This window comes from Epinephelus lanceolatus, chromosome 11, assembly GCF_041903045.1.
Source record: "Epinephelus lanceolatus isolate andai-2023 chromosome 11, ASM4190304v1, whole genome shotgun sequence".
NCBI classification, from domain to species: domain Eukaryota; kingdom Metazoa; phylum Chordata; class Actinopteri; order Perciformes; family Serranidae; genus Epinephelus; species Epinephelus lanceolatus.
Genome location: NC_135744.1, coordinates 17,553,988 through 17,581,683, shown reverse-complemented (window position 1 = coordinate 17,581,683; position 27,696 = coordinate 17,553,988). Strand labels below are relative to the sequence as shown.

General features: G+C 41.0%; 1 protein-coding gene across 4 annotated transcripts in view; it reads left to right on the top strand.

The window, feature by feature from the left end:
* clip2 (CAP-GLY domain containing linker protein 2) overlaps nucleotides 1–26,610 on the top strand; it is a 60,010-nt gene extending 33,400 nt beyond the window's left edge. For 2 of the 4 annotated variants that reach the window (XM_033649241.2, XM_033649254.2), the window contains 11 exons: nucleotides 1,314–1,374; nucleotides 3,307–3,411; nucleotides 8,482–8,865; nucleotides 9,852–10,427; nucleotides 10,533–10,590; nucleotides 11,085–11,168; nucleotides 13,736–13,892; nucleotides 18,642–18,801; nucleotides 20,324–20,512; nucleotides 21,965–22,024; nucleotides 22,119–26,610. In XM_033649241.2, the coding sequence (XP_033505132.1) occupies nucleotides 1,314–1,374; nucleotides 3,307–3,411; nucleotides 8,482–8,865; nucleotides 9,852–10,427; nucleotides 10,533–10,590; nucleotides 11,085–11,168; nucleotides 13,736–13,892; nucleotides 18,642–18,801; nucleotides 20,324–20,512; nucleotides 21,965–22,024; nucleotides 22,119–22,130 (1,846 nt within the window). In that variant the 3' untranslated portion in view covers nucleotides 22,131–26,610. Of the gene's footprint in view, nucleotides 1–1,313; nucleotides 1,375–3,306; nucleotides 3,412–5,845; nucleotides 5,897–8,481; nucleotides 8,866–9,851; nucleotides 10,428–10,532; nucleotides 10,591–11,084; nucleotides 11,169–13,735; nucleotides 13,893–18,641; nucleotides 18,802–20,323; nucleotides 20,513–21,964; nucleotides 22,025–22,118 lie in introns of all 4 variants that reach the window. The other 2 variants (XM_033649248.2, XM_033649259.2) reach the window with 2 other exon arrangements.
* The last annotated feature ends 1,086 nt before the right edge of the window (nucleotides 26,611–27,696 follow it).

Sequence of the window (27,696 nt, the reverse complement as noted above, 5' to 3'; positions counted from 1 at the left end):
CTAACACATGCTAACTACGCTAACGACAGGTTGGAAATGTGTTACCCTAGGTATCAAAGAAAAGCCAGAGACTGTGTTGTATTGAGTTGCTGTGAGCTGTAAATTCATCTCCTCTAAGCAGAAGATAATGTTATCTTGGAGCCTGCCTCCATCTCACTCAGACTCACCCTGGGTCTGGGTCGGCAGCTGCCTGTACCAGAGAGCAGTGAAGTGAGGAGCAGTCACTCTGCAGCAAAATCTTAGAATCGAAACATCTGACCAAAACGGGGAATGTGATTGGTTGCAGTCTTACAGCTTCTCCCTACTTATAGATGGCCTCTGATTATTACAAACCATTGCCATTTGAGAGTCCAGCTACGAGACGTCCAATATAAATGTATTTTTTGCAAGTGAGACAGTGTGCAGGAGTTTATTTGCAACTTTTGATCTAGTCATCCCTCTCCTACGGACCTGTCTCAGGAAATGGGTGTGTGAAGTGTTCTTCTGTTTTGTTCTGAGTCACATTGAGTCACTTCATCATATGAGTATTGATCATGGTCTCTTCAGACATGCTTCATTTCATTGAAATGTCTCTAGACTGTGTCTTAAATAAACTTGTACTATACAGAGTTGGAGTTAGGTTAGCTTAGTATAAAGACTGGACGCAGGGGAAAAGAGCTAGCCTGGCTCTGTCCAAAGTAAAGAAAAAGCTGACTTATTAACATGCATAAACAGAATAAAGCAATGGCAATTAGTCACAATGAGGTTGCCAGTTTTGGTACCATTGTGCCGTTTCTGAGACCAAAACTGAATTAGGCAACCCGTGCTATAGCCAGAGACGCTGCAGAGAAGCACTGGGCGGATAGATAAGCTATCGAGAAATAGTTTCAGCTCATATCTCTCCCTAAAATCATAAATTGTGGTTTTTACATTTCAGTATTGTGTACAGATTAAACAAATGAGACACACTGTATAAACAAGACAGTTTTAGAGTTGTTAATGAGGTTTGTTTTTCACTTTGGACAGAGCTGAAAACAGTCCCAGTCTGTATCGCAAGCTAACACGCCCCCGCTCCAGCAGTTAAGCCTGTTTCCCAAGATGTTGAACTTTTCCTGAAAGTTAGATTGTCTCTCATGACTGTTGGGACAAAAGTTGTGACTTCTACAAAGACAGACAAATTACAAGACAGTGTAAGGTTAAGAAATATATTCATATAATCATATTGGCACACAGAGGAGGGTAAGACATTATCATCTTGTGCTAATGTACAAGTGTTCAAGTGTCCATGATCCACTGATTTTATTTAATTTTCTGTCTCACACAACTTTTCACAGGAAAGTGGAGGACCTCCAGTTCAGAGTGGAGGAGGAATCCATCACCAAAGGAGACCTGGAGGTATTTATCAGTGTTATTAATACCTATGAACAGTATCAGTAATTGAAATTATGTGCTTCCACATGCTAAAATCCAGTGTATCCTTCAATATCATGCACCCTGTGAAGGTAAAAGGAAGATTCATAAGGGGTTTGTACACGCAGAGAAGAGCATAATGTCTCGTTTGCACTTTAAACATTTTCTGTAGACAACATACAAACATTTTAAATAGGTTTAGTGAGAGAATGGTCTGGACTTGGACCTGCTTACCCCAGCAATACACATGTTTTATATGCGGTGTTCAGTTGCAGCAAATTTCTGAAGGCAACTGTCAAGCAAAATGCAAGGATTTAAAACCCATGCACACTTGCACCTTATTTTTGAGCGATACAGCAGTGTCTGAAATTCGTTAGATAAGGAACACTGTCAGTCCCTTAAAAAAGCACCTGAATGTAAGGTAATTGTGATTTGGTCATTTTTAAATATGCTCTTGGCTGTCCCTCCAAATGGAGACACCAACAAACACAGTCTGATTGCTCAGTCTGTAACATAGTGACTGAAGTATTCGAAAGAGGCTCAAGACTGCTACTTGAGAACATAGATTTTTCTAAACTGTAATACAGCAGCAGCTGTTGCCTTCTTTATAACTAAGCATAATGTTCCAGCACTGACTGGAGGCCATCTTTACACAAGGAAGTGCAGAAAACACAGTTGTTTATAAAAAAAAAAAAATCCTTGCTGTTGGAAACAAATCCCATAAAAAGACTAAAAACCATTAGTGCATTAGTCCGTCTCTCAAATCTCTGACTTCCCTACCTTGTTTGTCGTAGTCAGTATTAAAGGGACAGTTCACCCCCAAATCAAAAATACATATTTCGCCTCTCACCTGTAGTGCTGTTTATCACTCTAGATTGTTGAAATGTGAGTTGCCGAGTGTTGGAGATATCGGCCATAGAGATGTCTGCCTTCTCTCCAATATAATGGAATTAGATGGCACTTGGCTTGTGGCGCTCAAAGTGCCAAAAAAAGCATTTGAAAGACCCAACATCAGTGTCTCTTTCCAGAAATCATGACCCTGTTACTCAAGGTAATCCACAGACCTTGTTGTGAGCAGTTTCATGTAGGAACTATTTCCCTTTAACTGAACCACACTGCTAACCGTATCCCTGCGCAGAAGGAAGCGTGCATCTACGGCTAGCTCAACTAGCACCACTGAGCTAACTAACGTTACAGCTCTTGAGTTTTCTCTTGAGTATCTAGTTCCATTCTATTTGAGGGAAAGCAGACATCTCTATGGTCGATATCTCTAACACTTTGCAACTCACACCAAAACAATGTAATAATAATTATGATGATAAACTTTATGTATGTAGCACCTTTCATACTGCAGCACATAGTGCTTTACAATAAAGGCGGTGTAAGCACTGAGTTCTTCACATGAAAACAGACATAATGAACATAAAACAGACAAACAAGATCATACTCAGATCATTTGACTTCACTAACAGTGTTTTTACTGAGATTAAATGTTAGAATGTAAAGTATGAGAGTGTTCAACACATCATTAAACAAGTTGGTTAATTTTACCACAGTATCTTGTATATGAGTGCACGCTGTATTTCATTAATGTAGGGTTCCCAATGCTCCAAACAGTACAGACAGACAGACATGTTTTTTTTAGCTCCCTGACGCATCTTAACTGCAAAATGAACTTCACCTCAGAGTCTGGAGTTTAACTGACCTACATGTCCAGCCCCCTCCCCTTCAGTCTCCTCATCATATGATCAGCTCATACCAGAGTCTGCCGTCTGATCATAAGTTGACTGCTGTTCTGATCTCAATCATTCCCTCTCGGATCTGTATGGGTCTCTTTCCCTTTGAGTCTTTCTTCTTCCTCTTCTTTTCAATCTGTCCTTTGTTCCTCCCTGTCTTTCTCTTTGTCTCTTTCTGTAGACTCAGAGGAAACTGGAGCGTGCCCATATTCGTCAGCTCGAACAGAGCCTGCTCCTCGAAAAGTCGAGAGCAGAGTTGCTTCAGAAAGACTTAGAGAAGAGGAGGGTAAAGAGCACGAGCCCTCTGCCTGTAGCCTGCATGGTTCTGCTCCTGTTTGCTTCATTGCCGATAGTGGCATGACTCATGAACAAGTCATACTCCACTTGTCTTTGGTGTCCAAGTTCACATCAGATCAAACTAGAGATATATGAATCGTAATTTAAAATAATACACACATATTGGTCAGTCAGACCTGCAATGTCAGTTTGCAGTTTTTTCAAAGATCACTACAGTTACAGTCACACCTGGCCAGGGATTTAAGATGAAAACTACCCCCCTAGCCAATTCTGGTATATTTAATATGTAAATAAAAATACATTTTTAATTTAAAGCTTTGGCAACCCCGTTGCCAGAAAAAAAATTCACATTGTACGTTTCTGCAAACCACAATTATGTTAAATTTTTGCATTATTTTGTAGCAGATACATTTAGACTTTGTTTCTTGTGGTTAGGTTTAGGCACAAAAACCACTTGCTTATTGTTAGGAAAAGATTGTACTAATCCCATTGCATTGGTGGCACAATCCCAGCAGGAAACACAGTGACATTTCAGTAGAAAACAACCACTTTTCATGCATCTATCCCAGCTGGAAACACAGCGATGTCTTGGGAAAAACATAACCCCTTTTTGTGGTATTACTTTATCAGAAAACGCAGTGTCACTGTAAAAAACAACTGCTTTTCATGCCAATATCATGGAAGGAAACGCAGCAGCATCTAAGTAAAACATAAACACTTTTGTGGCACTTTCTTGCAGAAAACGCTGCAACATCACTGTAAATAACAACCACTTTCTGTGTGGTCCCTCGATGGAAAAACAGCAGTGGGTCACTGAAAAACACCCACGTTTGGTGGCTAGAAAGTCGCTGAAAAAGCAGAGATGGGTTGCTTAAAAACACTGATGTTTGGTTGCTAAAAAGCTGCTGGAAAAGTAGGTACCAGTTGGTTAGAAATCCCCTCATTTGGTGGCTAAAGATCCGCTGGAAATGCAGGGACTGTTTGGTTGAAAACACCCACGTTTGGTGGCTAGAAAGTCACTGGAAAAGCAGGGACCACTTGGATAAAAACACCAATGTTTGGTGGCTAAAAAGCTGCTGGAAAAGCAGGGTCTGGAAACATGCCTAATAAGCAGAGCTTAGGACTTAAAGATAATGCAGATGAGGTCATCCGAGACAAATTGTAGCACCGACCTCCAAAATCTTTGCATCTCAACACACTCCCATAGGCAGTGATACAAATTCCCTTGATGTGTGTTACACACATACAGCAGTAGTCAGGAATATTCAGATCAAATTTGTTCAGTGTCACCGTTGTGGTGTATGTTCTCATTAACCAGTTGTATTGTACTAATCTCAGTCAAGTATTGATGTTTTGAGTTTGAGCCTTTGCACATATTGTGTATTACATCACTGTAGAAAGGTTGATATGATGTATAAAATATGCATAAGTAACATATTCGTGGTTTGCGGAAACATACAATGCTAACATTTTCTTCAGGCAACTGGCCTTAGGTGTGTTACACAGACCTGGATCAATTCATTGTTGGTCCTGGGCCTTTTTGTCATTACATTTATTTAAATAAAAAAAATAGAATATATTTCCAGTTTTATCTTTTAAAAAATTATATCTTAAATATGTTGATATGTAAAGTATTTGGTGCTCTATGAACTGCTCTTTTGCTAAAAAAAAAAAAAAAAAAGTCCAAAAATGTCAGTAATAGCCTTAGATATTCAACATGTCACTGATGGGTGATTATTTTTTGCCTTGTGTAAGAGTAGAAAGACATAATCACATAAACATATAAGCAGACTGACTTCATCTGTCCTCTCCTTCATTCCCTCACTATCATATCATAAATACGATTCTTCACTGTTGACCCAGAGCTTCCCCCGAGACATCCGTCAGCTGCTTCGGCTTTACACGTCTTCTGTTGCAGTTGCTGCTGCTTATGTTCTTTTAAATTATGATTTATCTTTTTTATTCAAGGTTGGCCTTCAGATCAGTTGCCAGCTGCATTTTGAGATGCCAGGACGTAACATTTATAACAGCCTTTCATTTCAACTGTGGAGAACATTGTGGGTGAATCCCCCCCCCCCCCCGAGCTCTGCGCTAATGTTTGGAGCAGTTATGTAATTAATAACACATGAGAAATTGCTAAATTGTTAATGGGATTGAACGCTGATTCTTAGATGAATGTTTCAAGCTGAATCATGGTGGTCATGCGCATTTACCATCAGTAGTTGAGTGTGGCAGAGGATGTCCTCTACACCACTTGGACACGCAGTGCTGCACTTCAGGGAGAAAGCCTCTTCAATAATGGAAAATGGTATCACAAATCAAACCGTACGAGCTTGTGCTTTCAATTTTCAGGCATCAAAAGATAACAAAACACTTTGAAACACTGGATTCCTATATGCAGTAAGGTCTGCTTCTGCCAACAGGGAAGATGCTCTCATGATGCAGTATCCTTGAGGTTGGGTAAGAGAACCAAGGTGAAAAAAAAGATTTGATCTTGTTTTGGCTTTGATCCGCTGCTGAGCTATCTCAATTCTTGACTTCAAATCGACTTCAGATGCTGACATCGACTTCAGATCCTGTCAAGGACATTAACCTTGCATAGACTCTTTTTTTACTCTTTTATTCCTGTGTGTTGTTGTGCCATAATCTGAATGTTATTCAGGCTTTGATATGAATCAACTAGTAACAACGAGGTCTCGTAGATTGTTTTCCCAGATGGTTGAAATTAACATCTTTGCACTGTGCAGCAGGTCCTCTCTTTTAATCTCCTTTTTTAATTTTAATTGGATATAAGTGTGTGGAGAATGTTTGCAGTTGTGTGTGTGTGCAGTGCAGCTGTGTGGACGTTTGCTGATGGCTTTATTATATTTGCTTGGCTGCTTCTAGATGATCAGAGAATGGCTGTGCTCTCGTCTCATCTTCCACGTCTTTGCATATACAGTGAGCTGAACAAATACTGGGACAGTAACACATTGACCCCTTGGCTCCTTAGTTTAATATCTTTGGATGGAAATGATACAATGAATGACACACTGTCAACTTTAATATGAAGACAGCTGTATCATAAAACATGTATAATGGTTTGTTTGGACTTTTGTGAAATGCAAACCCTTCATGGTGCCAGTACTTTGATGGTATTTATCTAAAATAATAAGCAAATATAGTTCTGGCCTGCTCAAGAAGGGACACTGGAACGCACCTGCAAGATTTGAAATTGGGAATTTACAAGATTTGCAAGACAGTTATTTATCGGAGACTTAATGTTACAAACTTTTTGAACGGATACGTCTTTCACAACACTGACAGTTTGTTTTAAGGCACTCCGTCCTAGACCTTTCAAACCCACGTCGGACATCTGATGACAATAACGCAAACAGCAAGATGTAAAGCCCTGTTTCCACTGAACGGTACAGTTCAGTTCAGTTGGGTGCACATTTTTTCCATTTCCACTGTGAAAAGTTGTGGATGGTACCAATGGAACCGTTACATACCGTCCCCATTTTTGGTCCCCCCTCTGTTGGGGTACCTAGCACACAGATCTGGTACTAAAAGGTGGAGCTGTGAACACTGCAATCTGATTGGTCAGTAGAGGATGGTCACTCTGCTCAGGGCTGAGTTGTTTCTGGTTTTGAGCGTCAAAACCACCTCTGTATAAACTGAATAGCCGGCTGGACAGGATTGTAGGAGGCACAGGTGTGATGTTTTGACGATGTGTTAAGCATGTGGCCCACCGTGGGAGAGATTTAAAAAGTAGCTGTTAGCGGTTGGAAGCTAACTCAGAGAAGAACATTGGCCGAAAATGTCTGCAATCTGACAACACAATGAGGTCCGAGAGCTCCTTAACCTCCGAGCAGAGGACCAGACTGTAAATGATTGCTATTGCCATGTTAATGCCGTCGTTATTGTTTATAAAGCGCTGCCGACGCGAATGTTATATGTCACACTAGAGGCCAATGCCGGTGTGCCACATGTCACACCGGGCACGCGCCTGTTGATTCCATGATGTCTGCATGCTCTCTAAAATCATACAAAGGAGCAGCATGATGTCGCTGCCGTTTGGTTCTGTGTAAAAGGGACTAGATAGTGGCCCTATAGTGCGACCTCCTGGCTCTGCTTGGTCGCTTTCTTTCAGGAGTGGTGGATTCTTGCAAACACCACCAGGAGGAGCTAGAGGAACATGATTTTTTCCACAGATTATCTCTCTCTTGTGCTTTTGTTAGGACAAAATAACAGTTTCAGAAAAGTTATTTTTCTTAAGGTAACCTGCTGTAACTTTGATGGAACACGGTGAACGAACTGTCACAAAAGTAAGATCAGAGATAATCTTGAGTTCCTGTGGGTGTAGCTTCTGTTACATTCGTGTTGCAGGAGTGGAAAATCCTCTTAGTCAGCCTGTGTATTATACAGCTGTCGGCTCCAGTGCTCTCTGCAGGACAGCGACTCTGTCACATCAGAGCCAGTCCGGTCCAAAACAATCTGTTTCCTGGACCGTCTCCCACCTCCTCTAAAGGTCACCAATTAACAGCTTTTATTGTGTTGTTTCATACGCACAAAAACAGAAAGATAAAAATGGAAATTTGTGGGTTTAGGGAGCGTTAAGTGTTGTCAGAATCAGAAAAAAACATCAGAATTTGCCATGAATATTTTAATACATACTCTGAGTAAGATCTGCATAAATACTAAAATATGGTTACTAGGAAACAAAAGTCAGTCTTTGTATCATCTTGTATCTAAGGAGTTCAGCAGGGAGCCAAATTGTTACACAGTTTGTCACTGTCCTCGTGCTTAATGTCATTTATTTGTACTGTATATTCACTGGAATGCACTTCACCGTCTCCAACCCTTGCAAAGACCTTCAGGGGTTTCTCTCTGTTTTACTTTTTTCTGAAGCCTGTTTTCTGCTCTCACCTTTTCTGTGGAATGACATCATTCAGTCGCAGGGTCTCCCACCTGCTGAGTCAATAATGTCGTTCTCTGAAAAGGCTGACATCTTTCTGCAAATGGTAATCATCAGAGAAACTTTCAGTGGCAGTGATGGATGTTGTTTCTCTCTTGTCAGCAAACCACGGTTGAAGAGCAGAGTCGTATCATGCAGCTGGAGGAGGAGCTCAGCCTCAGGAGAGCTGAGATCGAGAAACTCCAGGCTAAACTCGGAGGATCTGACACAGGCTCGCAGCAAGCCGACGACAGCAACGCTGCCCCGGGTGCCAGCACCCAGCTGGAGACGCCGGTCCCGCCAGAGCAGCTTGTGTCTGCGAGCCACGAGCACTACAAGCAGAGCAGCAAGCTTAAAGAGAAGTATGAGGCGGCATTAGCAGCAAGCCAGCAGGAGATCGACTCGCTGAAGGCGCTGGTTGAAAATAAGAGCCAGGAGGTCAGTGAGATGAAGCAGAAAGTTCAACAGGCCACCAAGGAAAACATGGAAATGATGGACACCTGGAAGGTATTCTGCTACATTCTTTTTAACTTGAACTGTTCAAAGAAACTTCACAAGAGCGGTTGGGCCACGTTAATAGAGCTCTGTGAATCACATAGTCATGAAAGTATGTATGCTCACACTCTGAAACCTTGAGACCTCAATTATATGGGGAGGATTTCTGCATGGAAGCAGGGGGTCTTGAGGTCCAGAGACTTTGTTTCCTGCAAAGAATTAAAATAACAATATAACAAGTATTGCAACAGCATTTTTATGTTTAATACTTTTAATTTAGTTTAGTTTTTCGGTTCATGCCCCTGGTACTCTAGCAGAGTAGTTGAAGGAGAGATACAGGCCAGGCTGCAGGGTTGACCCACAGCCACCTGTCCTCCTTGACCCACACACCCCTGGGTCCTGGATGCCTGAGTGAGGCAGAACGGCAGGCTAGAGTGGTCCCATCAGGCTTATGCACCCATAATACAGTCAGCAGGGAGATGAAGTCTCCAATGACAACTGCGTAAGATTCAGACAGGCCTGACGGGGGTAAGCATTAAGAGGGAGGAAACAGTGTGCCGTCTGGCTTATACACGCTGTACACTGCCAGGAACAGGTTGTGATAACAAAAAGAAAAAAAAAGTGTGAAAATTTGCCATAATTTGGGAGAAATACAGGAGAATTGTGACCCCTGGAGGAAAACAGGAGAAGGCAATTAAAAACGTGGCCCTTCTGGGAAAATTGGGAGGGTTGGCAAGTAGAACTGATAAAAGCTTTAAAAGGCAGAGAGCAACACATTTGAATTTATCTGTTTAGATTTTGCAGTTTCCATGCTGCATGTTTCCTTATTGCAAACAGGGAGAGCAAAAGCACTGGAAAATTTTAAGGAAACAAGGATAAAACAGGATAAATTTAATTTTTTTTAAATTTTATCAAATGTTCACATTTTAATCAGTTTGTATTAATGGCTTTCCAAATAAACAACAAAAAAATCTCATTCTTCTCACCTTCCTCTGCAGGATAAATTTGACACTTTAGTAATTGACCACCAGCGCTCCCTGGAGGAACTGAAGGCCTCATTAAGTAGCGATCATCCCACTCCAGCAGGCCAAGAGCAGGACGTCCAGGAGCTGAGAACCACTCTGGAGAGCCTAAAGATGGAGCACCAGCTGGAGGTGGAGAACCTAAAGGCCAAACATAAGATCGAAGCCGCCATCCTGACCAAGGAACGTGAAGACTTCTGCACTCGTCTTCACGAGGCCAAAGATCAGCTTGCCGAGGGCAACCAGACGTGGAGGACCGAAGTCGAGGCCAAAAGCAGCAAGCAGGCCCTGGAGGAAGCCACCGATAAGCTACAGAGGGCGGAGCAGAGGCTGGCGGAGATGGAGAAGCGCCGCATTGAGCAGGACAAATGCACAGAGCAGCTGAGAGAGAGATTGGAGCTGTCGGAGAAGAAGATGACAGACTATCAGGCTCTGCAGAAGGCCCAGGCAGAGAGCCAAGAGGAGATCCAGAAACTGGAGGAGAAGCTGAGGGTGACGGCGAACCAGCTCCAGGCCATCCAGGCGGACCGCTACACATCCCATGATGCAAATGTGAGTGGCTGAGGAGGAATGATAAGTAACAAATCAGAAATCCAGTCAAGTCCTGTCATTGCTTTGATTTAAGATCAGCTATCTTAACACTTTATCCTTTTCCAGGTGATAGAAGATAATGAAATTTCAGATGAGAAGATGAAGCTAAAACAGAATATCGAAGGTACCAACATCCATTTATTTTCATACTAACTTCAAATTCATAAAACAAACCATTCATATATTTCAGTTTCTCTGTTTTCCTTGCATGATATTGCATGTTATTACTTCCCAAATTAAAAACAAAAGCTAAATGATAAATTGTTTTTGTTGAAGAATCATTAAAAGCCGTCGATTGCTCAGTGTAGATTTTATATTAGTTTTTGAGTGTCTGATCGTATTGTTTATTTTTGCTTGTGAGGACTGGAGAGAAATGCTGTGAGCCATTTAAAGGAATACTTTGGTTATTAAATTTCTGAAGATCACTCTCATATCTGTCTGTAAAATATAAGGCTACAGTTTACAGGTTGAGATTTATATGTGACTTTAAACCTACAGCATGCCCCTTACAGACTTTTGTCACATTTTCCCAAGAGCCTGTATTGGTGGACTTATTGTTGTTTCTTGAATGATCCGTTCTTCATGCAAGACACTAACTGCTGTTTTGTTTTTCTACAGAAACAATGGAGAAGTTGCTGAAAAGGGAAAAGGAGGTCTCGACTCTCTCTTCGCAGGTTGAAGCCCTTAAATCCCAGATGGGAGGTAAATGTCATTGTCCAGGAGCGGTCGATGACCTTTTCCGAGCTCTCATGTCTTTTTCTTGAAGGTTTTTCATGAAAAGAAATGATTAAATAATTGAGTGGAGAGATCACGTCTTTTCATACACTATAACAACAGTGCTAATAAAGCAATGACAACGCAGGTCATGTTTGCCCTGTTTGTCAATTTAAGCTTTATTTTGCTAAAATTATAACACATTTCTAAATCATGCATCGTATTTACGTAATGATCTTCATTAGTGTCATTCTATCATCCCTCCGTACATCTGTGCAGTGCCCTGCGTGCGTCGTGATGTGTGATGTGCAGTGACTGCAGGCTTCACTTCATTTTCCAGTAGTCATGCTGAGTTCACTGTGCAGCGGATTGTGTTCATCTTCACCGTTACATTCTTTGATCACTGCTGAAAAAACTGTCGACCAGCTGTCTTTTGAAAACCTAAAGTTCCATCACATCAAAAGGACCCAAACACACTTCATGTGGTTCAGATAATCAAATTGACACTCTTTGAAGAATACATTTTGAGTCTTTTTTTTTAAAGAAAAGAACAATAGAGACACAAAGAGAAGGATAGTTTCCTTATCCTGCCTCTGTAAACCTCATCGCATGGTTCAAGCTGGGAATCCCTTCCTAATATGCTTCCTGTTTAAGCTTCAGGGCACACAGTCCACAGTCCTCCATCAGAGTAGAAGTTAGTCCTTTTAGCACGGAGTTCCCTCTTTGTGTTTCCCTGGTTAGTGATGCAGAGCTGCAGGGGAGGAATACTAAAACAAAGAGTGATTGTCGCACTAGGAAGAGTGTAATTTGATGTTGCTAACTCAGACTGCTGAAGCCTAACAGTAGCTTCAGGTAACCTTTTGAATACTTTATTGCGCAGAAGGACGAATGTGGGTTTTGAGAGAACATTAGGAAGTTATCTTTCAAGGCCCAGACACAACAAGAAAACCTCAAAGAGCGAGTGGCGACAAAGGCTGACTGTTGTGTAGCCTCCCATTTCCTGTGTCTCGGCCTAAAGGTTGACCACAAAGACCACAGCCAGCAGCCTAACTAGCAAGTACGTTCAGCAGACGGTGGTAGTCTGTATTCGTCACTGAAAAAGGGAAACCAGAAGACCGACAGGACGATTCAAGATGCTAGTTAGCCAGTTTGCACATTAGCACCACAAATTGAGCATCGCGTTAGTTCAGGCAGGACACGATGTCAAGCTCAGCTCACATCCCAGCTATATCAGCTGATCTCAAACAGCCAATCAACTGATGGATCAGCGCATTGATTGAAGGAGTCAGCTGATAGATCACATGATTTCTTTCTATGCAACCAATGGGCAAATCTCATTCAGGGCGCCATATTTAAACTGCTCTGGCCTGCCTACTGTTGCTGCTTCCTCTGCAAGCTGCTTTGCAACCCGCCTCCACCCCAGCTCTTCCTTTTCATGCTGTGTCTGACTTATCAGTGTCATTTCTGTTTGTCATTAATGCTGCTCTGTTCTGTGCCGTGGGGTCTTTGCTGCTGCTCTCCCTGCCCTAGGCTTTCCATGTAGGCGCATGGAAGGGCAGAGAGGTTCGCTCTCCTTGCCTCAGGCTTTCCTCATTTGCATGTGGAAGGGCAGAGAGGTATGCTCTCTCTATCTGCCTTATGGCATTCCACATAGATGCGTGGAAGGGTGGAGAGGTGTGCTCCCTCGGCAATAGGCTTTCCACAAAGGCGCGAGGAAGAGGCTTTCTGTGTAGGCCTGCAGAAAGGCAGAGGGGCTCCAGAACAGAGCCATACCAACAAATATAATACTACAAATGGAAATAAAGTTTTCTTTGAAGTGTTCCTGCTTGAACTTAATGTTTAAAGAACAAATTATATTTACCGTGCCCTAGCAAAAAAAACAACAGTTACAAACCTTTTCTGCTAAAGATCGATGGCTAAAAAAAATAAAACCAAGATATTGCTTATCTACGATATTAAAAAACAGCGCAAACTGAACAGAGATGTTCTTTTCAAAAGGGAGACTTTTGACATAAACTTCCATTTAAAAAAAAAAAAAGGTTTCAAGTGGAGTTGCTGCAGTCAATCTCAACTTTATTTTGTTTTTTACACATACTTCCATTTCACTAACAAAGACCACACCCACAGGATAAAGATTTCAAATGGTCTGTTGCATATGATGAATTAGGGGTTTACAAGAAAGCATGGAGGTATGAGGATCAAGGGAGAGAGGGATGATAGGATGTACGATGAATGGATGAGGGTTGAATGGATGAGGGTGAGAAGGGATGAGAAGGATCCTCAGTTGTCATAGAAAGTGAAGAATAAATAAATAAATAAATCATTAATAAATACAATTGTAATATACAATTAATTAATAATTATATGTAGCAAAGTGTTGTCGACAGACACACAAACATTTAAGAATGTCCATAAATCTGCGTACTACATCACAGTGTGTTATCAACAATTTATTAGGTGTTTATATAAACAATATTTTTTATAAATGCTGAATAAAGTGTTAATTTAATTCCCAGCCAAGAACCTGCTTCTCATCTCTCCTCTCTCTCTCTCAGCACTGGAGGGCAAAGTTCGCTCAGGGGAAAAGAAAGCCGAAGCCCTGGCCAAGGAGAAGTTGCGTGTGGAGGCAGAGCTGGAGTCCATGACCAAGAAGTCCCATGATGCCTCTGGGCAGCTGGTCAATATCAGCCAGGAGCTGCTGAAGAAAGAGAGGTATGGAGACACGGCTGTATTGATTTTACAATCTGCCTCAGCACTTACTGGGAAACTGGAATGAAAGATGATATCTGGACACATGCAGACGTGATGCACAAGACTACGTCTTATTATCAGTTTGATAACGGACAGATACTTGGAGTGCACGGACATGCGTATTGATTTTATTGACATATTGTCAGCTTGAACGATATTATTTGAATCCCTCTATTTCATTTCATTTCATCTGGATAAAACTTCTATCATTTATCAGCTCAGCAGGAGTTGCATTGCTATCAGCAGCATCTACAACAAGAGGTTTTATTTCCCACTGCTGCCAGTGAGTAAACAACAATGCACTGTGGTGCAATCAGGACACATTTTGCTGTGCTGCTGTTGTACAAGCACCAGTGTTTGTTGTATTCATTTGTCAGCAAGGTGAAATACAACAAACTGTCCCCATGATAGTAATGAGGATGCAGGGAGCTTTCATTTAAAACTTTAAAACACAGAGGAGATGTGTTCTGCATATAGACTTTGCAGTAAAAAAAAAAAACATATTGTGAGAGAGTAATACAAAGCGATAAACTTATAAACAAGCAATAAACATATTCAGTAAGATGAGATGAGCTCAGTAGCTGCAGACAGGAAGTCTTGGGGCTCTAGTTTCAACCCCCCACTCTGGGTTCGAACCCTCTTGCTGTGAAGTGACGATGCTAAAACTAAGACAAGACATACTACTAATACTGATAACTGAGAAATATTATAAGTTAAGGGTCTTTTTAAACACGTTCCTACGCCAATTGAAAAAATATTTGTTTCCAGATTACTGTCTCATTGATTTTTTCTAAAATACAAAGCTCAGAATTTCTAAAAAATAGATTATCATACAGGTTTTAAATGGTACTTGGAGCAGGCAGTGAGCACAGCCAAAATGTTTACAGCTGTATAAAAGAGTGCAGCCAGAGCGAGCTTCTTGACATCAAAAGCAAAACAAGAAGCATGGTGTGCGACTCAACGCACACTCCTACACAGAGCTGCCTCTATGTTTGTACATCACAGATGTATGATTATAACTGAATCAATCTGCACATCTGTGACCAAATTAGTATGAAAAAAAAATGTGGCAATATCTTTGAATTGCATATATGCACAACATCACAAATAACCAGATATTGAGCTTGTCTGAACATTTATGAGTTATGCAGTGATGTGGTCTTTTCCACACTTTATGACTGCATTAATTTGTGTTTTCCATGAACGCAGCGAATAAACAAGGCTGCACAGACGCCGTAAAAATGACACAATTTCACTTTTTTCATCTTATTGAAATAAATAAATCAAATATTGGGCAAATTGTGCGCAAAACTGAAACTGAAACTTTTTCCCTCGCCAAAATTTAGCATAACTTTGGAGCATTATTTGACCCCTTTCAGACAAGATAGCATAACATGGTTGATATCAGTGGATTCATTTGGTCCTCTAGTTTAATATGATACCTGTGTCTTCATGTGTAGCTTTAAAACTGAGCCTGATACAGCAATTCTATTTGCTTAGAAGTAGTCTTCCTCACTTCTCACCTTCAGCTCTGCCTGTCATACCTGCTGCTTCTTCATTTGGCCATTCCCTCTCTGCTCCTTTAACTTTCTTGTTCTCTCTGTACCCTGAATTTTTGTTTTTTGATGAGGCATTCTACTCACCTTGTTGGGCTGCAATCCACTTCACATGTTCACATTAGTGGCATTTGTAAGGCTGTAAGTAAACCATTGCAAACTGTTGTACTTGATCCTATTTAAGGGTCAACCATAGACCTTCTCATGCCCCCCCCCTCCCTTGACCGTGGGCTGGGGTCATCCCTTAGACCACCCCAACAGCGGGCCTGTCTGGCTGTGTTAATGGGTAAATGAGGGACAAATTGTAAAATCCTTCTGATAAAAGTGCTACATATACAGTATATAGGCATTTTCTATTTCCTGTGAAGTCTTGCTAAATGATAGAAGAAATTTCCTGCTGCCTTCATAATATACATGAAGCATAATCAATGACAAGTTTTACATTTCGGCCCGTTTGCTTGCCTGAAATTATAAACTAAGAGGTCCATTAGAGTGGACATATTTCATCAATATTTGTTGTTGTTGTTGTTGTTGTTTTTTTTGAGTTGACACTAAGGTCTTGTTTATACGACAACGATTTCAACCGTGAACGGTAAACTTTAGTCGTGTTTTGGCTGATCGTTTACGCGACAGCAGCGTTTTGGGTGCCTGAAAATGCAACGTTTTGAAAACGGGTTCCAGAGTGCAATTTTTTGGAAACAGCACCGTCTTCGTTGTCATGTGAACTTGCAATATGCAGGTCGCATTACGGTTCCAGTCACTAGGCATGCACGTGAAAATCGACCATCACAACAACAACGGCGGACTCCCAAGCTCTGTTTGTGCTGCTCACCCTGTTGAATTTATCAACGCTTCTCCAGTGAAGTTTAGATTTACTGTAGCAACTCCACCTCGTCTTCCATCCAGACAAACATTCGTGCTGTTGCCATTTTGTTTGTTCTGAACAAACTTTTTTTTTGTTTTTTAAACAAAAATGAGAAAATATTCCGTTTTCAGCGGATCGTTTTAGTATGAACTTGGCCTAAAACTCTCCGAAGGGCTAAAGGCAGTGGTGTAGTGGAGGGTATACGCAGGTATACAGGGTATACCCTCCTCTTTTTCTTGCCGCCTACACCATACCCACCTATTAGCAAAAAAGCCACTAGAATTTAAAGGAGAGTATACCCACTTCCTCTTCAGTAGCTGACCCATCCACCTAGTAATACACCCACCACCATGCCACTGGCCAAGAGGAACTGGGTTCGACACTACATGTGCTCCTTTTCACGTTACACATTTGATCCACTGCTAATATAGAAACATTGATTGGTGCAGCTTTGAAATGATGGTGTTTCTCCTCTGATTTCTGTCAGCAGCTGCAGGTAATTAGTTCTTATCTGGCGGCTGATACATCACAGTGGTGAACTGAAATTTTACAGATAAAGTTCTATTAAACTTTGATGAGGTTCATTACACCTACGGCTGAAATGGCAGGTTGAGAAACAACCAGCACTGCTCATTATTTCGAGCTAGCCCCACCTTTTCAGTCTCAACCAGCTCTGCACAGAACGCTGCACCACACTGATGTGACACCCGTGGCCCGAGTCTCTGGGTCTCTTCCTCTTGAGTTTAGGGAGCAGCCAGCACAGGGAAGCAACAAAAACCTGCCAGACGTCCACCTCTCACAGATTGCATTCAGTTGTTTTCGCCGCACCCCGCAACCTCCCAGAGCTGTTTTTGTTCCTTCAGCTCAAGCTGCCAAATCTGGCTACATTCAGTAAAACTCTGATAATTGAGGTCATTATTTAACCACCCAAGTGTAAAAAGAAATTGCATTGCAGACGTGCAGGGCTTTATTAAACATTGTCCTGCTCTGTTTTACGAAGTCCACACACATTCACATGCATTTTTTCCATCAGTGCAGGAGGAACTCTACAGATTGGTCTAATTGTATTACATTATTGGCTCTCCTACACGATGCAGTTCTTACATTATTGATGGTTATGATGTTAGGAAATGCTACAAGGCACTAAAAATAAGTGCCTTTGGCTATAGCAGAATATTTTCTTGTGTATCATCACTGCAGCAATTATGGTTCATGCAATAAAAGTATATACCATCCATTGAAAAATTCAGTGGGTGGCCCCTTGAGTTAGTGTGACTTGATGGTGGTATCATTAGCTGCCTTAATGTTCCTGCAGCTATTTCAGTCCGTGACATCCTTTCAGGAAAACAAACTAGTACATTGCCTCAAGACAGGCAACTTTGAACACTGTTACACATTTCAATCTGTTGAAGTTGACAAGATAATTCAAGAAAGCCACTTAGTAGCATGATTATTACAAGCAAACAATAATAAAGTGCGAGTCAGTGAAAAAAAAAAAATAGTGTTACTGAGTCTAAGTTTGGGAATGGTCAAAAGGGCAGCATGCCTGAGGCGCCGTAGGAAACAGTGAAGGGAGAGGAAGAATACATTATCAGTAAGGTGGAGGGCATTGCTTCAGTATTGAAAAATCAAACAACCTTTCAGTTCCTAGAAATCTGCATTTTTTTTTTGTCCACTTGGGGGTAGCAGAAACAAGCTGTGAACACAACATTGACATATTATTGCCTCAGCTTGAAAAGATGCTCTAACAATTTCAGCACAAAGAGACAAAGCTGGTCAGACAGAGAGCTTTTGTGTGTGAGGTGCACTTATGAATATACAGCACCTTAAATAAGGGCAGATGTCACGGTGGCTAACCCCTTTGGGTACTGTGTGGTACCCTGATTACTGAAAACTATTGCCCAGAGTATTTGTGGTTCACTGATAACACCATGTGGGCAAAAAGCCAAATATGCACGGGCAGTCTGACTATGGGAACGTGGCTTCCACCAGCCAGTCTGACATGTGCAGAGGTGAGGCTGCCTCCACAATCCCCAGCAGCCAGACTAATATATTATTCACATCATGAGTTGGTAAGCTTTTAAATGATAATGACCTTTGTGCAAGGTCTGAGCAGATATACCAGTCGTATAATCCTTGACAGAGAAATTGCCCTGCTTCTTTATCATTATTGCTCTTCGGAGTGGTCAAGTTTGTAGGAAAATTGGATCTATTTTTCTCAGTATTACCAAACACTTGAGGTTTCTTTGTTTGATGTGCGACTCTTGTGTTTTGTCTTATTTGTTCCAGGAGTCTGAATGAACTGAGGGTGTTACTCCTGGAATCACATCGCCACTCAAGGGACATGGAGAAAGACCTGAACCGAGAAGTGCACAAGGCCGAGTGGAAGCTCAAGGAGCAGAAACTTCAGGAAGACATCAAGATGCTGCGTGAAAAATTGCTTCTACTGGTGAGAAGGAGGGACTTGGTGATTATGAGCTGATTATGAGCTGATATTGCTCGTGGGGTAAACCGACCCCAACTGTTCATCATGATCAGTTTTTGAAACTTTTGGTCCTGTTCTTTCCCCATTCTAGGAATTTCTAATTTCTGTAATAAGTGTAATGTCTAGGGCTGCCCCCGACTAAGAATTTTCCTAGTCGACTAGTAGTTGTCATTTAGAGCCGTCAGTCGACTAGCTGCCCGCATGGTATCGATATTAATTTAATTATTAAATTATATATTTTGGTGGTTTGAGTTGAAGGTGTGAGAAAGAATAGTATCAGTAACATTGTTAACACTGTGCTACATTACAGAGAAATACAAAACCGTACTAATGAACCTTCGTTAATATAGGCCTATATTTTATCTACAAGTGCACGTCAGCCGCCGCCTGTTAATGACGCTGTGGGCTAATGGGCATGTAGCTACTTCCATGTTTCAGATGATACGTCATGTTTGTAGTCGACCAATGAAGATGAGTTTACATATCACCTTGGGTTCATCCTTCACCTTCTCAAAACGATCCCACACTTTGGATTTCCTGCCCAACATGTTATTAACTAGCCTGTGGAATAACCGCAGGTACCAGCCCTGGAATTAGGGGCCGTACACATGCTGCTTCTTTAACCGCTTGGAAGACACGAGGTCAGGCGCAGGGCTTTACTCTTGTGCCTTTTCTGTGCCAGCTTTCAAGAGCGTGGCGGGTTGCGTCTGAGGTTGCTAAGCAACCTTAACAAGCACTGTATAGCATTATTTACCTGAAATCCTGAGTGCAGATCTTCTTCCAGGCGCTGTTTATAAGTGTGTAGGCCTATCATCCGTGGGACAGATGTTAAGCTCTGGGTCGCATGGGTATGTTCTCCAGGTGCTCCAGCTTCCTCCCACAGTCCAAACACATGCAGGTTAATTGGTGACGCTTAATTGGCCGTAGGTGTGAATGTGAGTGTGAATGGTTGTCCGTCTCTATATGTCAGCCCTGTGATAGTCTGGTGACCTGTCCAGGGTGTACCCTGCCTCTCGCCCATTGTCAGCTGCGATAGACTCCAGCCCCCCCACGACCCTCAACAGGATAAGCTGTTACAGAAAATGAATGAATGAATGATTGTAAATAACATGACACAGTGCACTGAAAAATAAAAAATATAGAGCTTGTTAATCAAAAAGTGCCAGAGGAGGATCCCCCAGACCCCCCTACAAAGTTCAGGGGTCAGTTCTGAATGTCCTCAAATTCTAAAAACTGGCCCCTGGCCTCCCGTCATTTTGCAAAAATAGCCACCAGGTAAAGCAAGTTGAGTATCCCTGATTTATATATTCACTGCATAATCTGTGACATGATCCCTGCAAGGAATCTCAGTGTATTTGAATATGAAAATGTGCTCTTTATATAAAGTGTATGATAATCTGTTGTGGAGAAGTTTATCACACAAACTGTTGTGTGATATGAATGATTTAACGTTAAGCATGATCTTCCTGCCTTGTGTGCGTTTCAGGGTCGGGAACGATCTTCACCTGACCACCGGCGGTACTCCATGCTGGACCCCTCTGTCCTGGACTCAGAGGTGAACCGCCTCCGCCAGCGGCTTCTCAGCACTGAGGACGCCCTGAGGACCGCCATGGAGCACAACCAGCAGGTCGACCAGCTGGTCCAGGCCATGCGCAGGCATCCAGATAAAAGCCCGGTAAAACCTTGCTTTCACAGATTCAGTGAGAAAAAAAAATTTTTTTTGATGTGAGATAACTTGGGAAGAAGTAGGATGATAGAATGCTTGAAGATAAAGAAAAACTAACACGAGGGTTTTTTAATTTGAGTTTCAAAGGATGTAAATATAACAGAAGTCATGTGTGTAGTAGTGTGTGTTTTTGTACAGAGAAAATGGATTTTAATACATGTTGTGTATTAAAAGAAACAGTTTGACATTTTACACTCATTCACTTTTTGCAAAGTGAGAAAATCTAGACCTATGTCATGTGTGCAAGGTAAAGATGAAGCCACCATCAGTTAGCTTAGCTTAGCTTAGCATAAAGACAACAAACAGGAGTAAACAGTTTGCCTCACTCTTTCAAAAGGTAACAAAACCAGCACTTCTAAAACAGGATTTATACTTGTGCGTCAGCTTTGTGCAGAGCTTACGCCATAGCCTACACGTGGCCTACGCCGTTTTGAGCATTTATACTTGTGCGGTGGTGTGTCTGTGTCATTTTGCAGTTACACCATCAAAACACTAGTCGGCAGCGGGGTTTCTGTGAAGCACTGTAAAGTTTCATTGATTCAAAACACACATTAATGCACATTAAACACACGTTAAACATGGTTTAATAGAGACAGTTTCAAACACAAGTACACAAATCAGCTCCACTTTAACTCGCAGCATTCACAGACAAAGCACTTGGCTTTATTTGGACACATTTTCCCACACATACAACATGCTAATGTTGTGCACAAGCCAATGGCATTTTACATCGTATAAATTAGCCTAGCAGCTAGTGGACTTTTCCTCTACTCCTATGAAGCCAGGGACAACAGCAATATTTAACAAAGGCAACGTTACAAAATTCCGCTCCATTACACACTGACAAAACAACTTATCTTCTCGTTATCGTTATCGTTATCATTATCGTTATCGTCTTATACTAAACATGTTTTCCAAACACATACAACATGCTAATGTTATTAGCACAAGCCTATGGCATTTTACATTGTATAAATTAGCCTAGCGACAAGCTGAGATTTTCTCTGCTCGTATGAAGCCAGGATAAATCTCACACACAAGACTATCTATGAAATTAAAGTAAATAAAAGCTTTGTTTCCACTGAGGGAAATGGGTTCAGCTTACAGAAACAGACAGGAGGTCTGCGTCACCGCGACGTGTAGTTACATTTCTGGGGAAGTGCATGTCAGGCTACAGCCCAGGGTACAGCGCTGATCCGATGCAAAAGTATAAATCCTGCATAAAGCTCAAGCTGTTTCTCTGTATAGACATGAGATTAGTATCAATCTTCTCATCTAACTCTCAGCAAGAAAGTCAAGTGAATTTGTTTTTAAAAATGTCAAAATAGTCCTTTAATTTGATGTACAGCACAGCTAAATCATATCCAGAATACGCTGACAATCTGTGACTTTGTTTCTTAGGTGCATGGTGCAAATTCAGCCAATGGAATTCATCATCAGGAGTCAGACAGCACTCGAGATGTTGGTATTCTTTCATCATACTATAAACCATTATAGATGTGATGATGTCATGAATACCTTTCAGTACTAACATGCCTTGTTTTTTGCTTTTCAGGAACAACACTGATATGAGCGGAAGAGATAAGAGTGAACTGGGGCATGCGGAGGTACATCTTAAAGAAAGCTCGTCCGACGTTACTCCTGATTTCTGCGACGGACGCCTGAAGAACATTTCAGTTTACAGTTAAAACCAAAACAGCGAATCTCTATCTCGAGTGAATTTATGTGTTGTTGCAGAAAGCACCTATTAGCCAATCATGAAGACCGCTTAAAGTACTATAAAATATAAACAGGAAATGGGACATGGACATGAAGAGATATTATCGGTACAACTCCTGAGAACGTACAGTATGGCAACTTCTGATGCTTTACAGTAGTTAGAAATTTTCAGTCTGCGAGTTGCCGGGGACTCTGTGACAATTCTTCATTTTGAACCAGAAGGCAAAACGGCTTGTGGACGACGATGTGAAGAACTGGGTCTCAGTCGATTTGTTTGTTTTATTTATTGCTTTTACTCTTCTCCTCAGCTTTGTTATAATCCTGTATGGGTGAGCTGTCTCGGCCAGTGATACTCAGAGCAACTCTTCAAGGATGACTGACTATTATTTTTAGGGAGTTTGGCTCAGTTGTCACTTTACTTAATACCTGTAGAGAGAACTGGTTGAAAACTCATTACACTCAGCTCTGTCCAGTGTTCACGCTTCGGCTTTAGTGTACAATATGATAAGTAATTGTGGGTGACTGCAGGTAATGGAAGTATTAAAAATGATCTTTAATAATACCTCAAATCTCTCTTATGATTAGAAAACACAAACACAGGCCTGCAAAGTAGCTCAGAAGGTTTATTATTCATCTCTCTTGGTTGTGATCAGGTTAAATCCATTTTTGTTATGATGGATTCCAACAGTGGCCAGGATTTGGTTGGAAATTATTTTTAAACCATCTTCAAAACCACCTCCCACCACATAATCCACTTCTCCAGTTTCCATCTGAGTGCTGAGTCTGTTCCAAACACTATTTATTTCCACCAGTCCGCAACAAAATACTCTGCTTCTGTCTCAATCCTCTCATTCACTTTGATAATGCAAAAGACAGATTTTAAGCCATCCAATTTGTGTGTGTGTGTGTGTGTGTGTGTGTGTGTGAATGTGTTTTAACTTTTTGTCACTCTTTAAAAATCCAGTGTGTAGGATTTGGGGATATACATTGTCAGAAATGGAATATAACATAATAATTATGTTTTCTTTAGCATATAATCACCTGACGACAAGAATCTTTGTGTTTTCTTTACCTTAGAATGAGCTGTTTATATCTACACAGGGAGCGGCATGTTGTTAATGCAAAAGCCTAGAAAAGACAAACGAACACTGGCTCAAGATAGGACCATTTGTGTTTTCACGTAGAACACTATAGTAAGCAGCCCCTCCGCGATGAGCACATAACAGCAAGTGCTGAACTAGCAGCCCCCACCGCCGACATGCCAAACAGCATTTGAGAAATACCAATTTTTAACATGAAACTGCTTTATTCAGTATTTTTACCGATTTTAATCACCGTGTCCATTTGTGTTGGAGACAAAGAGACCTCTGCGGATAATTCGGCTTCTGGTAAATACCTCATGAACATTTTGTTCTTAAGTTTTCAGAGTAAAAAGGTGAGCACACACTAGTAGGTGCCGAGCTAGCAGCCCAAAATGCTGACCATCATCGTAGAAGCACTGATTTGTAACATGAAACTGCGTTATTGGGTGTTTTTATCCGTTTTTTTTTTTTGTTTGTTTGGTTTTTTTTGTTTGTTTTTTTTTTTTTTTTTTGGAGAGGAGGAGACCTCTGTGGATAAGAATAATTATAATGATATGATGATATAATGCTTTTCAAAACAGAGTTACAAAGTGCTTTGCATGTCAATGATTAAAATAGACAAGACATGAAAACAACAACTTTTAAAAGAACTGATATAAACACTTAAGTGTATAAAAACTGAGGAAATAAAAGACACAATAAATGGACTTAAAACTCAAGTAAAATCAGGAAAGGCTTTCCAATAAAAGTATGTTTCAAAAGGGACTTCAAAGACTGACTGACTCGGCCAACCTGATTTCCTCAGGCAGACTGTTCCAGAGCCTCGGGGCCCTGACAACCAGCGCTCTGTACCCTTTAGTTTTCAATCCAAGCCTGTGGAACAGACAAAAGACCTCTGCCCGAGGACCTCAAAGTACGTCCTGGTGTTTACGGCACTAAGAGGTCGGAGATATAGCTGGGAGAGTGTCCATGAAGAAACTTAAAAGTGATCAGTAAAATCTTAAAATCTATTCTAAATCATACTGGGAGCCGATGTAAAGAGGGTACAACTGGAGTGATGTGGTCACGTCTCTTTGTTCTGGTTCAAAGCCTCACAGCTGAGTTCTTTACATTCTGGAGTCGATTCATACATTTTTGATTTAGGCAAGAAAAGTGGCTGTTGCAGTGATCTAGGTGTGAAGAGATGAAGACATGTAAAATGCCCACCACTAGTTGACACTAGGGTCCTGTTTACACAACAATGATTTCAACTGAAAGCGGTAAACTTTAGTTGCGTTTTGGCTGATGCACATGTGCATTATGGTTCCAGTCACTAGGCATGTGCAAGAAAGTTGACTACAACAACAATGGCGGACTCATGAGCTCTGTTTGTAGTGCTCACCCTTTTGAATTTATCAACGCTTCTCCAGCAAAGTGTGGATGTACTGTAGCAACTCCACCTCATCATCCGTCCAGACAAACATTCGTGCGGTTGCCGTTTTATTTGTTTATACATCACCACTCTGTAGAAGGAAGTGCATGTGTGCAGGCGCGTGTTGTGTGATTGCAAAGTCACACCGCCATCTACTGGCCTGGCATGTATACTACAGTGTTTTTGGACATTATTGCAGATCCGTGTGCACGATGATTGTTATCAAAACGCTGCCGTCTGAACACAGAACTTCTTTCAAAAAAGAAAATGAGAAATGATTCCGTTTTCAGCAGATCGTTTCCGTGTAAACATGTCCTAAATCCCCCTAAATCTTGCACGTTGTTCCTTTAACTTTTATGAAATCAGATACCAGAAAAACAAAAAAGCGCTGTCTGGATAACATCAACAGCAAGCTACAATACTCTTAAAGTGTCCTTCATGAATGTGCATTTACTCTCTGAAAACTGTGTCAGGTTTAGACTTTGCCTTTATGTAAGCAATCAAGCTCTGCATAATGTATTAACATGAGTAAAAAGATGGAGATGGAGAAGGTGGAGGTATCACACAAAACAGAGAAAACGGTTTTCCTTCCTCCATCCTTTGAGTGCATTATCACGCTTATATAACGGCCACAACAAAGAAAGCATTACAGGAACGTTGGAATGTTTTTTTATCCAACATATGTAGAAGAACTGGTTAAATCCTTCATTAACATTAACTAACATGCTCTAAAGCATCACCACTGTTGCTATGGTTACCTGCAGTCGAATCTAGGCCAACTATCATCAGAACCAATTAAGAAGATAGGATACACTTTGTTGACTTGTTTAACGTGTTTGAGGAACACAACAATTAACATAATTATTTCAGTGCCATGGACAAAACATGAAACGACCTCATAAGTTCTGCTTATTATAAAGTATTCTTTATCATCCATGTGTACACGAGGGGAGAGTTATCTGTAACAAGGCTGACAGAGATGATTTCAACCACCAGTGCTCTCTTCAAGGTTCAGTTAAGGTTGCTATTGGGCCAATCTTCCTAAAAAAAAAAAAAAAAAAAAAAAAAAAAAAAAAAAAAAAAGTAGTCCTTTTTAGCCATTGCACATCAGTGGACTCCCTGCTGGGACTTCATGAACCTGGGAGACCTCCTGAATTCAGCTCTGAGTTATGTTACAGTATGTTTATAGGATGAATATAGTGAATTATTCTAGACTTTTTTTGTTCTGTTAAACTCTGACCCTGTACCAATACACCTCTTATAAGTAATTATCAGCTATTTTATTTACTGTGGACTATGTATCAGACTCCATCCATACACTAGTATTAATTAACTCTATATGCTATGACATAGCAGCCCCAGGTGACGCCTGATTGAGCCCATTTTGATGCTGTATCTAAATGTGGATTACTTTACTGTCCTTTTGTTAAGCGGGGCTACTGAAGGGCTGTCACAGGAGCTAAAATCCAAACAATGTCCCTCCCCAGGTTTGTAACATCTGGATTTAATTTGCAAAAATGTCATCAACACGTATAGAATTTACACCATAAGTCTTCCAAATATTGTTTTATCCATAACTAAACTAGGAGATCCTGTTTTGTAGTTGGTCATAGGTTGCTATTGCTGCACAGGAGACACCACGCAGAGTTGAGTAGGGGTGGAAATAGGGGTGTCTCCTGAGCAAAGCATGTAGGGCAGGCACCAGTCAGCTGAGGTAAAAACTAAATTTTCCATTGGATATTGTACATGGCCTTTTCAGCTGGAGGGTTCATACCCTTTGGATTATTGCTGCAATGGTTTCGGAGATTGAGTCATTAAATATTAACAATGTGGGCAAGGGCTGGTGGTGTTTTATTTCACACTTTCATACTTGTGTCACTTCTGTATGTTTGTTTTTGAGGGCAAAGCACAGAAGATAGGTATATTTCTGCAAAGCTGATTCAAAGTGGTGTCAGATTTCATACCACTAAGAAGTCAGTGGTTTGGGAAATTGTGCCTGCAGCCATAACCATTTATCCATTGCTCTGCCACACACACACACACATATACAGAGAGAGAGAAATCCTGTTGTAAATATCTCATCTCGGGCAAATATTTGGTATTAAAATTACTTGATGAGAGGAGGAGGCAATAATTCATTTGTGTGGGAAAAGGGCCAAGCTCCTGACACCCAGACACTGCATGTTTATTTACAATCTTTGGATTTCGAAGCTCCACACATATCACTTTTACTTGTTGGCCTTGGCAAATGTCAGGTCTTATCCACGTGTCCCAGTTTTCTGCTAGAGGGCAGATTGGTTATGCTGGTGACATTTGAATAAATAAGTGATTACTTATTTGCAGAAGCGAGCAAAAAGTACAGCGTGTGTGAAGCAGAGGCACAAATCACATTTTTACTCCTGGTGAAACACAGTTTGAGTTAATATTTCACAGTGATTTGGGTGTAAATTAATGCAAAAGTAACCAGATTATAGTGATGTAGTGGATTAGGTTAATTATAAATGGTTTCTGGCAACATTTATTACAAGATAACTATTTGTTTCCCTCCCCAAGGATATGAACTTTACCCTATATCAAACTGACAAGCTATTTTAGGCAATCACAAGAGAGCCGTGGCATAAATGTCATGGCCAGAAGATCCATGTAGCTGCTGTACATCCACTTTGACTAAATCTTTAAAAATAAATAATTTGGACACTCAACAACTGTCACCAAACCACACATTCATGCAGTCTGTGGGATTTCTCAAAGCAAAACTGACAGTGTGAAGTTGCAGCCAAGTGGCAGACAGTGATTTGAACTGTCATAGTCCTAATATAATAAGAAATCGCACTTGGAATATTTCCTTTGCATGTAAATTTTGTCGCCCGGGGGTATTTCCAGAGGTTCCTCCGTTAATCCTGTATGTAAATCGCAGCCAA